Genomic DNA, 14,207 nt, shown 5'->3' on the forward strand with positions numbered 1-14,207 from the left:
TAGATAAAGTGATAATTGAACATGGTTGGGGACGCACTACTGAACTGTTGAATGAACTTCAAAGTCATTCTCTGTATCCCAGCTCCTTAGGATTCACCGTGCCGGACAGATCCTGGTATTGCTACAGAATCTGAAAAGTTTGATGTCGCTGGTCTTGTCGCCTCCGCACGTCTTGAAGCTGCTTGATGAAATCTTCGGGTTCCATTGATTAGCCGAGAATCCGCTGTCAGAAGCTCACGGTTTGCTAGAGAGGTGACTGGCAGGAAAGATGAATTTGATATTGGCAGGTTTCGAATACCGAAAGGGAGGCTGATAGGTTGAAGAGGTGAGCAAACAGAGACAAATGTATATTTGCAATTGGCAGATTTCGAGAGTAAATATGGATGGGAAGTTTCGGGTCGGGTAGACCTTGCTTACCAGCAAGGTAATGATGATGATGATGAAGGTCTGGATTGGTGACCCGCAACACGCCTCGTAGTGGGCGAAGACGCGGGGGTACAGTACTCTATTGTTATGTATGACTGTACCGCTACTCGTTGTAATACTAATCTACTTGTCAACTCTATGGTATGTAAAACTTTCGGGTAAAATTCTATGTAGCTTCGTGTGTTTTAGGCGTCTATTCTTCGTTGCTCTGCTTCTATGAGATGTACAAGATCCCACTAGTACGTCAGGCCTGACTCTGCTTTATCGGTTACTCTGATCAAAATCATGTAATAGTAATAAGTAATACATTATCATAATGATTATCTTGATCGTCTTGACGTACGGGTTACAGTCGCTGATAGGTAAATGCATCAGCGTACAGGAGCTTGAAGCAAGGAATAAAATTAATGCCCGATCCCAACCCTCGAATCATATGGGTTCCTGACGACCAACAACGTATCCAGAAGCTCAAAATACCAACGAATTGTATGCGCCTCCATCTCGTCCACGCCCACCTTCCGACATGTCCTCTCAACCACATCCGGTGGGAGAACTTCCCCGTCTGCGAATTTGAACTGGAGCTGAATCCGATCCGAAAAATCCTTCACCAAAGGACATATAATCTTATGCGGCGCTTCACCTAGCTTCCAAGCCCGTTTTTGGCACTTTTCCGAGCAATAAGACACCCGCTTGCATCCACTGCAGTTTTGGAACTTCCTCCCTGTGCTCGTGAACGTCTCCAGACATCCTGGAGCATGACACCGGTCGCTCAGAGTAACCTGGCGGATGGCGGTATATGCCTTCCAGAAGTCGTTCTCCTTCTTGTGCTCTTCGTCTATGGCAAAAGAGCCTGAGAGGATGAGAGGATGAGAGGATGGTACTTGACTGGATCATGGGGAACACCGAGTGTGTCGTGTATGATGCACACCCTTGTGAGGAGCTCCTCGTAAAATGGGGTACCGGATGTAATGTTCACGACTCTGCTGAGTGCTTGGAGAAGGGCTTCCTTGTGATTCTTCCAATACGTCCTAACACGCACACCCTCTCCGTGGCAGATCATCTCGATAGTCGACATTTGGACAGTGCGCTCTACTTGCTGCAAGACCGAGAAATCGCGGTCAGCAAGAGAAGTAATTTTCTCCAGAGAATCGACGCTCTTGTTGATGACCTCGACGAGCTGGGGAGCGAAGGAAGGCATAATAAATACCGTGACGCTGAGAGTAGTACCGGCCATGGTGATGATGCCGTTCAGAAGCAAGAAGGACGGGACGAGCTCATACATGTAAGCCCACTGCCAGAGCATCTTGACAGTCGTTTCTGCACCAACAGCGGAATAAAACTCGTCCGGTGTGACTGGCCACATTGGCGTTTTCCCCTGCTTCTCCTCTCTGAGCGCGCGTTTGTGGATACCGTGGTGGAGAGTGGATTTTTTGGATTCCTTGGGATCGATGGCGTTAAAAGTGCAGTTCAAAAGCATCGTGGACATCATGCAGATGACTTCAGTGAAACGAAAACGGTCGAATGGACGTTTGAAATAGTCGGGGTGACAGTATTGGTGTAGGCGATTCACGAGTGGGTTATCTTTGGGGCAGGAACATGTTTGCATGGTGCTCTGGAGAGTACGGATCTCATCTGGTGTTCTTGGCGTCGTCAAGAACAACAAACATGTTTCTAGTAGATCGTGACGAGATGCTCGCAGATCTGCCATGGTGTGCAAGTTCCAGAAACTGATGAGAGAAGAGGTGTAGAACAAGACGCAGTGGGATGGATGGGAGGGATCAGAGAGAGACTGTACGAACAAGTCGACAATGGCGTCGAGCTTGTATGAGGTCCCATCCGGAAATCCGATTTCACGAGATGACATTGTGGTATTCGCTGTTTGACAATATCATCTGCCTCAGAATGCTCCAAAAAAGCAAGTTCATCCACCTAGAAGATATACGAAGCAGAGGAAGATACAAGGAGCGCGACAACGTGGTACGAGTGCAAAACAGGCCTGACAGCCAGCGAAACTCGAAGATCAGCGTTAGAATCATGTGAGCTTAAAAGCGATGCTGTTCATTTAAATTAGAGTTTAGATACTCCGTGCGGTAGAATTGTAACCCGTGATGGTTCTTGGAAGAGTATTTCAGTAGACATTTTGGTACCAGTACGTGCTTTATATCTGGAATGACAATCGCGGTAAGTGCTGCTGATGGTTACTAGAGCTGAAGTACAGTTGCAAGGCCAAAGAAATGATTGTGAGATATCGAGGTCACGGCAAGTGAACACCTTCATGATAGTAGATATAAGAAAGAGAGACATTGGTTATGCATAATGGGGGCCTACCAAAGAAGAAATGAGGTGCAGAGGTTTCTCGTGTCGAAGCTGATAATCGATCTCGAAGACGTAAAGGGTTGCCACGCGTTTCTGAAGTTCGTATTATACTCCTTTCCGAAGCAGCAAAGAGAAAAGATTTCGAACGCGTCCGAGTCATGCACTGCGGACGGGGAGTCCAATTACCCGGGCCAGCTTGGTTGCCATCATCTCCACACAAGCAATATCCCGCGTAGACTACTCAGGTCTCCCTGGCTGGGGTTTATAATGAAGCCAGAAACGTAGGTCCAAGTATTTAGTGTGTTCCTACCGAGCTTAAGTCGGCAACCAAAGCAACCATAGTAACCTCATTCTGGGTTGTAGACCGGGATTTATCGGCCATTCAGTCCGATAGCCGAGAAGCCCAATGGCAAGGCCTATGGGTATGGGGTTTCTGGAGGTGCTCTAAGTTCCCCAATGTCCCTCGTTCGAAAAATTGGCATGGCCACTCTGCTTGTCACAGCATCCGAGTTCAGGGATAAGAAGCTACAGAGGAACCCATTCACGAACAGATTGGCCTCCAAACATATACAGCCCCAAAACTACGAGATAAAATGGCAACGAATCTGTACAGTCATCGGCAACTGTCCCACAGTAGAGACGTGGTCCCAGGAGAGTAACTCGGGTTCGCGATGATCAAGAGGCTTGATCCTCCCCCAAGGGTGTCCAGGGTTATGCGACGCATGAGGGTCGACTTGGAAGTAGAGCTGCGCAAGAGTATTAGTGGGAACGTAGTCAGGACTGGAGACTGAATGGAACATTTACAAGGTCTCTGGATGAGCCAAAAGTTCGGACAAGAACGATAAACCAAACATATTGCGAAGAGTCTACGGTGGTCGTAACTGAAATATGGTCACATCTCAATCCACAGATTTCGTACACATAAGGTGAAAATCGCCTCACCAAGTTCCAGGTGGTTGCGAATATAAGGATGATGATCTCCGAACACGTCCGTAACTGTCTGTCGGTGCTCCGACAACCAGTCACCAAATTGGTCTCCTACAAGTTCCCGGCAAATGGCATGGCCAAGACCAAGATTGAGTGTACGTGGTAGGTTGTGTGCCAGAGGAATAGTATATACTCTGCTTCTGTGAGAGACGGGTAGACATTTATAATAAAGGAACACAAACGATCTTCCCTTCGTCCAAGCTCCAAGCTTGCGAAGGATGTCTGACTTTTTATATTCATAATCCCATGCCAGTGAGGGGGAATATTTGAGGTTTGTTGTGACTCTTATGTGACCGTCCTTGAGGAGAGAGGGGATCCGATTAATTCGTGGTTCCGTTGAAGACGCCGGATCGATGGCATTGAACAATACGATAAACTTCTTAGAGAATGGATGAATATATCCCACAGAGCCCAGAGGAATGCTCTGTTCAAACATGGGAATATACCGCTTGACGTAGTCAGGATATAAGCCCGGGCCAGCTGGATAATTAGAACTAGAATGCAAAAGATATACGATAACTTACGATCCGGCCCGTGAAGCAAAAACGGATGGAGCTCCCGTTCGCCAAACATGACGCGGGACTGGAATTCTGTCCCTAGGTCACACGCTGGGGTATCATACGTCGTCAAAACGAAAGAAGACACCCCGGGAATATCAAACTGTATGTATGTTGTCAGTGAAGCTAGACATTTCCATTCGGTGAGAGGGGTCATGAGTGGTTTCAATATCTGCGATGAGGCTCCCAGAATGCAAAGCTGACGGACTCGTCGGGAAAGGCTGGGCTGGTCACACTGACAATGAAGGGGACGTGGTAAAGTGATGAATACCCACCACCGATAGTGGTATACAATCGTCAGCCGGGTGATCTGTAGAGGAAGCCAGAAGCGGGGGATGTGGACCTGAGGATCGTCGAGATAGTATACGTAGATATGAATTCCATCTGGGGGCGTAACAGGACCATTAAATAGCCTTCGAAGGACCGATTCTATCCCCCTATTAGCTGTGATTGAGGGGCTGCATTTTGCATACTGAACATCATCTGGCTTGAGCATGTAGTCTACTTTGAACGTTATTGTGCGGCAAATTAGCGGGTGAGGCATTGATGACATTGATGGGATGGTATATAGATAACCTCCGCTATAGAATAAGGGAGTGACCAAGTGCGTGGAATTAATCTCCTTGATGATGGCGGACCATTGTTTGGATACAAGGGAGCAGGTTGAGAAAGTTTGAATGTATTCATTGGTGGAAGATTGAGTGGACCAGAGTTCGAAGAGAATATGGGAGATGAGCTCAGATGGAAGCGCCATGGGTTCGGGACGATGAAAACGACACCAGTTCGGGCATTTTGTCTGAGAGTCTGACTCCCGTGTGGCTTGCCATGTTTGGGCTGTGGGCCCGGTCGCTCCTTATTGGGACTTTGTGGCCGGTACCAACATCAACACCAACACCTAATACTCTTCTGTCCTGGGAGTCCAAAAGGGATCACGCTCATTGGTACACCTGATTAATATGAGCGATGCAAGTACGGGGTCGAAAACTAGCAGACTAGCTGACTACCGTATCCCGTTGTTATCCCTGTCATTGTACAGGATCGGGAAACCCCCAATGCTTTGTTCTCGGTGGTTATGGGAGGTCAAAAGAGAACGCATAGCCGGGTTTGCCACGCATTTTGAGCACGGTCAAGGATGAGGCGGGTAATCAGTCCGATAACCGAGGCACGACCTACACACCGTAATTTCTGTGTGTTTATGCGCGACGTCGTGATTAGTGCAGCAACAGAAGGAATTTTTGAGGGATTGGGTGTCACTGCGAGTTCGAGGGATGGTAAGGAACTGGAGGATGGTGTCAAAGAGGCCGTTGTGCGAGGTATGAAGTTTCTCGGTGGTGGGGATGATTGTTGACCGGTACAGGTGACAGAACAGTAAGTTGGACGATGCGGATTAGCGAGGGAGTTAATGATGAAGTTGGTAATAGAGTAGCGGGTATCGTTTTTGGAAGAATATTTCGGTAGTAAATTTTCTGCCAATGTGTCGTACGTTAGGTCCGGAACATCACAAGTGATAGATGGTGAGAGCTGAAGGAATTCAATACATCTGTGGCAAGGTTAAGGAAACCGTTATGAGAAATATCGGGGTCGCTACAAATGACGGTCTTTTTTCCGAGTCTGAAGCTCACGAAGCAGCAGGATTGTGCTTCCTGGAAACCTTTTGAGCACGTCATGCATTGCGGAAGGGGAGTTCGAATTACCATCTTGGTTGCCATCATCTCCGAAGCAGGCGATAATCCGTAAGCTCACGGTGACGGAAATTTCGTAGCTTCGATTACGGTTGCGAACGAGATGATCAGAACATACAGACAGGACGATGTCGGAAGGCATCGACCCAGACATTTCGAATAGACGGTAATTTGAATCCTACACGAGGTTTTCTTCTCCCAGACATTCGTTTCTCCTTGAACTAATGTAGGCATGAGTAACTGTCCATCTAATAATGAAAAAGACTTGCACTTTTTTCCACCATTCTCACCTAGTATACGAGCCTAATGAGAGCTCGGTAGTTTGGATAGCGAGCCGTTGAACTGATCTTACCTAACATATGAGAGAATCAGAATCCTTGCATCGTTACCACTCTAGGCGTGTTTAACACGGCTGATTTTTCAGCTCAATATCTTGGTTCAAGCCCTTTGGGCACACTTACTATCAAGCCAGAGGGAGAATGAAAAGTACCCCCTCATCCCTACCAAGCCCGAGTCAGTAACCAAAGCAAGGCGGAAAGTAGAACCCGTACCATAGTAAGATTTCAACACTAGGTCATCTCTGTGACATGAGTTTCAGCCTTGTAACAAATCTTGTGGTCGGTGAACCAAATAACGACGGTACACCAGGAAATTTATCGATCCGAAAAGTAATTTGGAAAGTGCATTGATATTAGGTTCTTTCTGTTCTAGGACTCAGAGGGATCACCTCGTATTTGGTGCACCTGGTTAGATATGAGGGAGCAAGTATGGGGAAGAAAACTCAGGTTTATTATCAGACAAGCTGACTACCATGTCCCGTTGTCATTCTTAGGATCTCCCTCTTTTATCGGTGAACCCCCAATGTCTTTTTCATGTCCACCAAGATTTTGTCAATCTCAGTGATGTACTTGTCCAACAAATCCTGAAACTGCCTGACAGTGAGCATACAGATAGGAAGGAGCTGCAGAGACTACGCACCACCTCGAGCTCAACAGACCGTTTTTCATATTTTCCCTTCTTCACGCTCGTCTGATGCAGCTTGCGACACTGCACGCGCGCCTCCTCTGCTTTCTTCCCTGCAGCAGCGACGACCAACAACTTGGCGTCCAGCGTCGGCTTGGGCACAGGGATCCTCAACGTCCGCGTATCTTGCCTCTGGGGCGTGATGGAAGGTATTTTGGCATCATATATCGCAGCCTCGACATGCTTGAGGTTCTACTACCTTGATTAGCCTAAATTGACGAAGAGCTGAGACACTCACGTCCTCATCGAATACAGTCACTACAAGCATACTCCCATCTCGAACACCGACCGTAGCGACCTCTTCCAGTTTCTGACCTTGGACACGTACATTGGCGAGTAGGGCAGGCGTCACTCGTCCAGAAGCCCGTGCAGAGGCGTCAGCACAGTCCCGTCTTAGCCAGTCGACAGCCGATTTCATTTTCTCCTGGCATTTATCGTGCTCAGCAATGTCGGTTGGGTTGGTAAGTGGTTGTTGGGAACCTGGTTTTAGAGAGGTCGTTGACTGGGCCTTTTTAGCGTAGGTTCTTCGTTGAGGGAAGGATATTCGTGTTATAAGTGGCCTTATAGAAGGCTTGGCTACCTGAATGACGAGGCGTCGGGACAAGAAAGATACGAGACCGCAAGAGAGTCTGCATTTTGGCAGTGTGAAAAGATTCTCCGGCTACTCGGGCCGATAACCGAGGCCTTTTCACCAACCACGATGGCACATGTCTTCCGAGCCTCTGTTCTGCTAGATCAATGAGACGTAGGCTTCAGCAGTGGCCGTCCCAGGATCGAGGCGATAGTATTCCATGAGCTCTTAAACGCTCGTATGACCCGCCGAACACTGAGACATGAAAGCAGCAGTGCGTTGAATTGGTTCATATCACGGATGAAGAATTGAAAGGTTTTTTTGCCAGTGTAGATTGGACACGAAATTGGTAATTTTTATCCAAGAGGTGCATAGGTTAGATATAACAGTGTGCTGTTGTTCAGGCAATTCTCTCGTCGTCCTACCGAGAAACAAGAACTCGTACGTCGCTACTTTCAGCGTAAGGGAGCCTAATTAATATTAATTCCAGTACACTTCCCGGGAAATTACTATTTGTCGCCCCCTCACGTCCGTACGAGTTTGAAAGGGCAAGGCATTAATGTTTAGGCCAGCTAGCGAAACGCGCCGACGAAGCATATGGTTTATGGTCACTAAGGACTCAGGACTCCTGAACAACGGCGACACTCGAGTTTGCTCCAATGGAGAGGGGGGGATAGTCACTAAATTACTAGAACGGAAATAATTAGCGTTTCTTTCGATGAAGTATTCCCTGGCAAATGAGGCGGAGAGATGGTAGACAGACCACCAGAATAGGACTCGGATATGCCACACGCATGTGATGGCCCTCAAACTCTGGTCTGGATTCTGTTCACACAACTGGGTGTTATGCTTTCCCGCATCGATACGGTGTCTCCAATTGACCTACATCTGCGACTACCAAACCAGTGAAGAGACAAAGTGATAAGGTGTCTATGGACGCAAAGACGCAGGTGACTGCAACCAACCTTCCAAGCATTTATTCTGGCCTGCTAGGGATGGGCCGAGGTCATATGCCTTGAACTTTGGACACAAGAGGGTCTCGGACAGTGGACTTAACGCAAATACACCGCCGCTAAGACCCTAGCAACTGTATAAGATCGACACAGGACTTGGAATGGCTACATAACTTGTATGCACAGGAATCGGGATGACTACATAAATACCAAGAACGCAGACTCACAGCTACCTATTGCTCTCAAGATGTGCAGTCCGGGCCCGACAAAGGATTTTGACCTCATCTCTATCCCTCAAAGACTTCGCTACGATCCAACACGACCATTCCCTGAGTTCGGGATTGGACTCAATCTGCTTTTGGCCTTTGCGTGTACTTTTAGTGCGCCTGCGGTGCGCTTTTCGTGCGAATACATCGCTCATTTCCGGTGTCTCAGTTGTAGCGAATCTATACTACTGTCAAACGTTACTATGTACGTCCGATATCTCGACAGCGCCCAGTGATATCCTGAAGCTAACTTTACTTTCTAGTTCAGTTCTCTGAGGAGTTCGGGGTCGTTTCTTCTGAATCTTCCAAGTAATTCATACCAATTCTTCTACTATCCTTGATAATCCGACATCTATTTCAGAGCCGTCACTCTCGTTCATGCTGGGTTCGTTCAGTTCTGATTTACCTCAATCCTACAGACGCTCACGTCATATTAGATATGCTGTAGGACTATTTTTTGTCGCGCCCTTGGGAGACCTCCTTCGCCGCCGGCAACTAATTCTCGGACTCATTTTCTGCTCCACGGCTCTAATGCTTTGTCTTTCTCTCGCCCCCAACTGGAATGCATTCCTTACACTCTCCTTCCTAGCCGGAACCGTCAATGTCGCAACCCAAATACTCATTCCTCTCGCGGCAGACGTTGTATATCCTTCTCGAAAGTATTTTTTCTTATCAATTCTCATCTCTGCGTTGGTCATGGGGATGCTTGTCGCGCGGGTTCTTGCAGGGGTGGTAGCCGAGTACGCCAACTGGCGAGTGGTGTATTACCTTGCAGGAGGTGTACAAGCCATCGTGCTGGTGGCATGCTATTCGACAATCCCTGACTACCCGGCAAAAAATAAAAAAATGCGTTACAGGGAATTGATGAGGTCCATGGTGGGCTTTGCAGTGGGAGAACCGCTATTAATTCAGGTACGATCGTTTGTCCAGGTCCGTGTTGTAAGCTTATGGTAACTGTAGGCATGCCTTGTCAACTTTCTCGCATCAGCAGGCTACTCGAATTTTTGGACCACACTGACGTTCTTACTGGATGGTCCCCCGTATAACTATTCCACGTAAGAGTCTTTCTTTCGGGCAACTATCTTCTTTCAAGTTGACGGCATTCCCCCCTTAGGCTGCTTATCGGGCTTTTCGGACTTGTAGGGATTGCTGGGGTGTGCTTGACACCGTTCGGTAAGTTTCATCTTGACACGAATTCGTGTATTTTGACCATACCGTCTAGCAACTTTGACAATTGAGAAGCTGCATCCGTGGTATGGATCGATCCTGAGCAACGTACTCTATGCTTGCTTTCAAGGCCTCTTGGTTGGCGCGGCCGGTCTCCACTTCGCTTCTGTGGGTGTCCTGTAAATCGCAGAGAGTCTATTCTGATTTTGTGGCATAAGATCCTGTTTGCTATCATAGGAATAACTGTGTTCTGCCGGGTGCTACAAGTCTCCCTTCAGATGTCCATATTTAGGTGACGATCGCCCACTCACCTGTATATCTATCTAAGTACTGATGATCCGGCAAAGCATTTCTAAGGCCGCTACGACCCGACTGAATGCTCTATTACTCTTGTCGGTGAGACTGAGTCATTATTGGTATCGTTCTTATCTGAAACGGCTCTAGTTCTTTCTTGGGCAGGTAATGGGTTCATCTGTAGGATCGCGCGTGTTTTTGGCGAGTGGGTGGAGAGCAGGAGCAGGGCTATCGCTAGGCTGGATGGGTGTTGGTCTTTTTCTGCTTCTCATTCGTGGACCTCATTGTGAGCGCAAAACTTGGTTTGGATACGAGGGTGGAATTGGTGTGAGAAGGGATGTCGAACAGAATGGTGAGGAGACAGACGAGAAGGACCCGGCCGAAGATGTGTAGCGGCGATTGAATGCTAGGTATATCGCCGGCGTTAGATCAACTGTTACCCAGAATTTATAGCTGTATAATCTACGATAAATAGTATTCCTTCTACTACGACGATGATCGAGGTTGCCAACTTTCCGGCATAGCTCGAAAATGAGGGTGAGGATCGAGGAAACGTAGGCTCCACTGAAGAATCTAGGTCCACCCATCCCCATAAGCATAACACTCTGCGAAAAAAATGAGCCTGCTTATAATCACGGCTACAACATTCATAGAAACCAAGCTCCGCGCGAATGGTTAGGCGTATGTGAGGGCAGCTGCTATTATTTCTATGGAGTCTATAGGGAAGGCATCAGAAGTTGTTCCCGACGCCGACAGACGAGTCACGAGTGAAAATTCGAGGAAGCATCTGAAAGACCACCGTCATTCCCTCGAGTAATCTGGAGACAGTGACACTTATTGCGGACGCTTCAATTCTCTGAGTTCATGGCCGAAAAGGTAGTGATACATGGGCGTAAGTCTAAGTCTAGTCGTGATATCATACCACGTTCAGAATTTTCCTCTAGGCGTTCCAAGAACAAGGTGTCGCACAACATACATCAGTATCACCGCGAGCAAGATGGTGCTACCTGTGTGTGATCTGTCAGCAAGACCTCAAATAATCAGTTTGGAGGGAAAATCATACCTGCATAATACCCCACGGCCTCAAACCCACCCGTAGCTGTGTTGATCGCTCCAGAGATCGGCGGACCTGCAAGCGCGCCGAGAGCTGCTATCGACATCGCCATTCCCGTCCGCCTCCCAAGATCACCAATCTCGCCTAGCTCGAAAATGGGAGTAAGGAACGAGGAGACATACGCTCCGCTAGAGAAGCTAGAGCCATCCATCCTTTATAAGCATAGCCTTGTGCAAAAAATGAGGAGCCTACCCATATATCACGGCTACAACAATCATAGAAGGCAAGGTCCGCGCGAACGGCCAAGCGTACGTGAGGGCGGCTGCTATGACTGTCATAGGTCCGAAGTAATTCACGGCACCTGCCAGCGAAAGGGTTAGAAGCTCTTCCAAATAGACTAAGAAGAAGTCAAGGGACCTATTCGATCGATAAAGATCCCTGCCACGATCCGTCCGATTCCCGAGCTGGCATTAGCAATAGAGACCATATAGAACGAGATATCGGACGATACACCATAGGCTGCGGCGCTAACGCTAATATAGGTCAAAACTGGGAGGCAGGAAGACGAGAATGAGCCAGGGCCAACAGAAGGACGGGGGTATTCACACCTGTATACAGTCCCAGGAAAGCGATGAAATTAGCAATACACCAAAGTGTATACGGTGCGCTCTTGAAGGCTTTCAGGTTGAGTATACCTCCAGACACATTCACAGGCGGAAGTCGGCGTTTCAGCGTCAAGTTGGCGATACCCAGAGTAAACATTAAGATGAAAGCGATGATCCGCATTGTCCATGGGAACCTAACAGAGAAACCCATTTAGACAACAAATTTGCGAGGGAAGGATGAAGACTTACCCTACGGCGTTTATGAGGTTACGAGCAGTTATTGGGATGACGGTACCACCGATTGACGAGCCAGTAGCCATTATACCGAGAGCGAGCCCCCGTCGTCGTCGGAACCAGTGTCCGATAATACCCATCGCCGGACCAAACACCGTCCCACATGCTAACTACACGTAGAAAAACACACTGAGAAAGTTTTTAAGAGCATTTAAAGGGAAGACGGGACGAACCCCGATGGCGAAGCCTTGGCAGAGCAGAAAATGCCAGTATTGTGTGCATTGGGCGACCAAAAATGTTGCAACGACAAGGAGGACGGTTGCTAGCAGAAACGGTAGTCTGAAGTAACCGATGTCGAACATCCGTCCAGTTATTAGACCCGGCATGAAGACGAGGGCGTACTACCACGGTATCAGTGTCAGCGCTCAGGAATGGAGTGAGATGGTACCTGAACGGAGCCAATCCATGCACTGAGTGAATGATAAAATGATACCAACTGAGTAACAATGGAGAGACTCACATCTTTGAAGAGTCTGAGTCTTTCAACAATGTTTCTTCGTAATATGCTTGGAACACCTGTCGCAATAAGTCATTGATATCTCTACAACGATTCGGAATGAATATACTTACCCCCCACGCGTTGACATACCCGAATCTGTTGTCGTACAAAAGTAAGTGAGACCATCATGAGCCAGTAGAATGAGTCACATTTAACGCTCACGTTGAAAAGGTAGTACACATCGTCTAAGAACCCATAAGCGGCCGTGATTAGTTGTGCAATCAGATTGTGAAAAAAAAACTGGGCTGACCCCTCCGACAACCAACCAAGCTCTCAATCCGCCATCGGGAAAGTCTCCCTCGAAGCCCGTGGGCGGTTTGACCAGGCCACTGTCCTCTTCTGCCTTGGGTTTCCCATGAGGAGCCTCGTCGATGGTCTTTTCGTCTATCGATCGTGTCCGAGTGCGGGGAATCTGCTCGGCCATAGTTGGAGAAAAAATCAAGGAGGAACAGCACGGTCCCTATATAATCTTCTGTCATTAATAATGCATGCGCAAGAAATTTGAGCCGGTACGTCACCTGCGAACGCTCGCAGATTTGTGAGTCAGCCTGCCAGATTTTCCTTTAAGCCTAGATCGAGGTTCTGTCATTGAACAAAGAACAAAAAATCGTGGTTGGCCCTTTTGCGGAGAAGGTGGGGAAATCAGAAGGGGACCCGACGGCAAAGAGTACCGGCGGGAATTTATCCGAGAATTTGAAAATTTGTCTCTGTTCGCCACCTCGTCTTTCTGGGAGGGTGGAGTGTACATCTGGATTCTGTGTCTTTTTCTGTGCACCTAGGATTTTAGGATACGTAGGACCTCAGTAACACCGAGTAAATAGTAACAGTTTGGCATCATTTGCAGGTTACAACGTACCGTTTCCCCACTCGTTGACTGCACTCTAGTATATGGCATCAGGCCTTTGTCATGCATATGGGCGGATAAGATATACTGTGTATACCCATTGTAAATCTGCCAACTTTCTCCAATATTTTCGCTGCATGAGGCCAATGTCATCAGGCAAGAGTTTTTGAAAATTCGCCCTTCGTACAGCCACCACGTGAATCCCAAAAGAGGATAACGGCAATTGAGCCTATGCGTGCCACGAGTCAGCTCGTCTCAACCATGTCTGCCACTTTCCACCACCATCCTGCGATTCTGCTCCGTCACTGCGCGCCCCAGCCCCAGCCAGCCCCTTCCAGGACTGCCACCTTCCTCCTCGATCACGATTCATGAAGCCAATCAAGTCAGACCGGTCCCAGTCCAGCGCGCCAACACGCGCTCTGCAACGTTCACACGCCGCCACCTCCCGCACCTCCATCACACCGTCAACCAGGGGGTGATCTTGTTCAACAGGAGTGATACTCCTTTGTTCACAGATAGTATATCTTAGCTAGGTTGAATAAATACTCTTACTTTTTACTACAAGTCCTGTTGTGCATGATTTAAATTTCCTGTAAATTGGTAAAAATTCATCCTAAATTCAGCATTGTTTGTAATTCCTACTAAGTCAAATTTTTGAACAATGAGTGG

At 47.9% G+C, this 14,207-nt stretch overlaps 5 protein-coding genes across 5 annotated transcripts; 1 reads left to right on the plus strand and 4 right to left on the minus strand.

Annotated features, from left to right (window-relative positions):
* Positions 1-830: 830 nt before the first annotated feature.
* Positions 831-2,290, minus strand: EV420DRAFT_1645964 (uncharacterized protein; the record flags this gene model as incomplete). Its single annotated transcript, XM_060477843.1, has 2 exons — positions 831-1,276; positions 1,330-2,290. The coding sequence occupies 2 exons, from the start codon at positions 2,288-2,290 to the stop codon at positions 831-833; spliced, it is 1,407 nt and encodes a 468-aa protein (XP_060327848.1).
* A 917-nt stretch (positions 2,291-3,207) lies between these two features.
* On the minus strand, positions 3,208-4,272 carry EV420DRAFT_702692 (uncharacterized protein). Its single transcript, XM_060483150.1, has 3 exons — positions 3,685-4,272; positions 3,547-3,623; positions 3,208-3,488 (listed from the first exon to the last, which is right to left on the minus strand). Exons 1-3 carry the CDS (start codon positions 4,163-4,165, stop codon positions 3,324-3,326), a joined length of 723 nt encoding a protein of 240 aa, XP_060327849.1. The 5' UTR covers positions 4,166-4,272; the 3' UTR covers positions 3,208-3,323.
* Positions 4,273-6,812: 2,540 nt separating this feature from the next.
* EV420DRAFT_1273950 (ribosome recycling factor domain-containing protein) lies at positions 6,813-7,526 on the minus strand (the record flags this gene model as incomplete). Its single annotated transcript, XM_060467796.1, has 3 exons — positions 6,813-6,896; positions 6,947-7,183; positions 7,230-7,526. Coding segments are annotated over 3 exons (618 nt in total), but the record flags the coding sequence as incomplete, so codon positions are not given.
* Positions 7,527-8,762: 1,236 nt separating this feature from the next.
* On the plus strand, positions 8,763-10,635 carry EV420DRAFT_1274032 (MFS superfamily; the record flags this gene model as incomplete). Its single annotated transcript, XM_060467805.1, has 11 exons — positions 8,763-8,895; positions 8,951-8,986; positions 9,045-9,090; positions 9,143-9,166; positions 9,219-9,693; positions 9,742-9,836; positions 9,896-9,954; positions 10,004-10,116; positions 10,167-10,240; positions 10,296-10,344; positions 10,393-10,635. 11 exons carry the CDS (start codon positions 8,763-8,765, stop codon positions 10,633-10,635), a joined length of 1,347 nt encoding a protein of 448 aa, XP_060327851.1.
* Positions 10,636-11,005: 370 nt separating this feature from the next.
* Positions 11,006-13,318, minus strand: EV420DRAFT_702837 (major facilitator superfamily domain-containing protein). Its single transcript, XM_060483151.1, has 13 exons — positions 13,213-13,318; positions 12,945-13,163; positions 12,857-12,879; positions 12,766-12,790; positions 12,656-12,711; positions 12,584-12,605; positions 12,369-12,536; positions 12,151-12,305; positions 11,905-12,095; positions 11,714-11,845; positions 11,549-11,657; positions 11,306-11,493; positions 11,006-11,249 (listed from the first exon to the last, which is right to left on the minus strand). Exons 2-13 carry the CDS (start codon positions 13,116-13,118, stop codon positions 11,170-11,172), a joined length of 1,323 nt encoding a protein of 440 aa, XP_060327852.1. The 5' UTR covers positions 13,119-13,163; positions 13,213-13,318; the 3' UTR covers positions 11,006-11,169.
* Between the last annotated feature and the right edge of the window lie 889 nt (positions 13,319-14,207).

Source organism: Desarmillaria tabescens (assembly GCF_030435595.1).
Source record: "Desarmillaria tabescens strain CCBAS 213 chromosome Unknown EV420scaffold_32, whole genome shotgun sequence".
NCBI classification, from domain to species: Eukaryota; Fungi; Basidiomycota; class Agaricomycetes; order Agaricales; family Physalacriaceae; genus Desarmillaria; species Desarmillaria tabescens.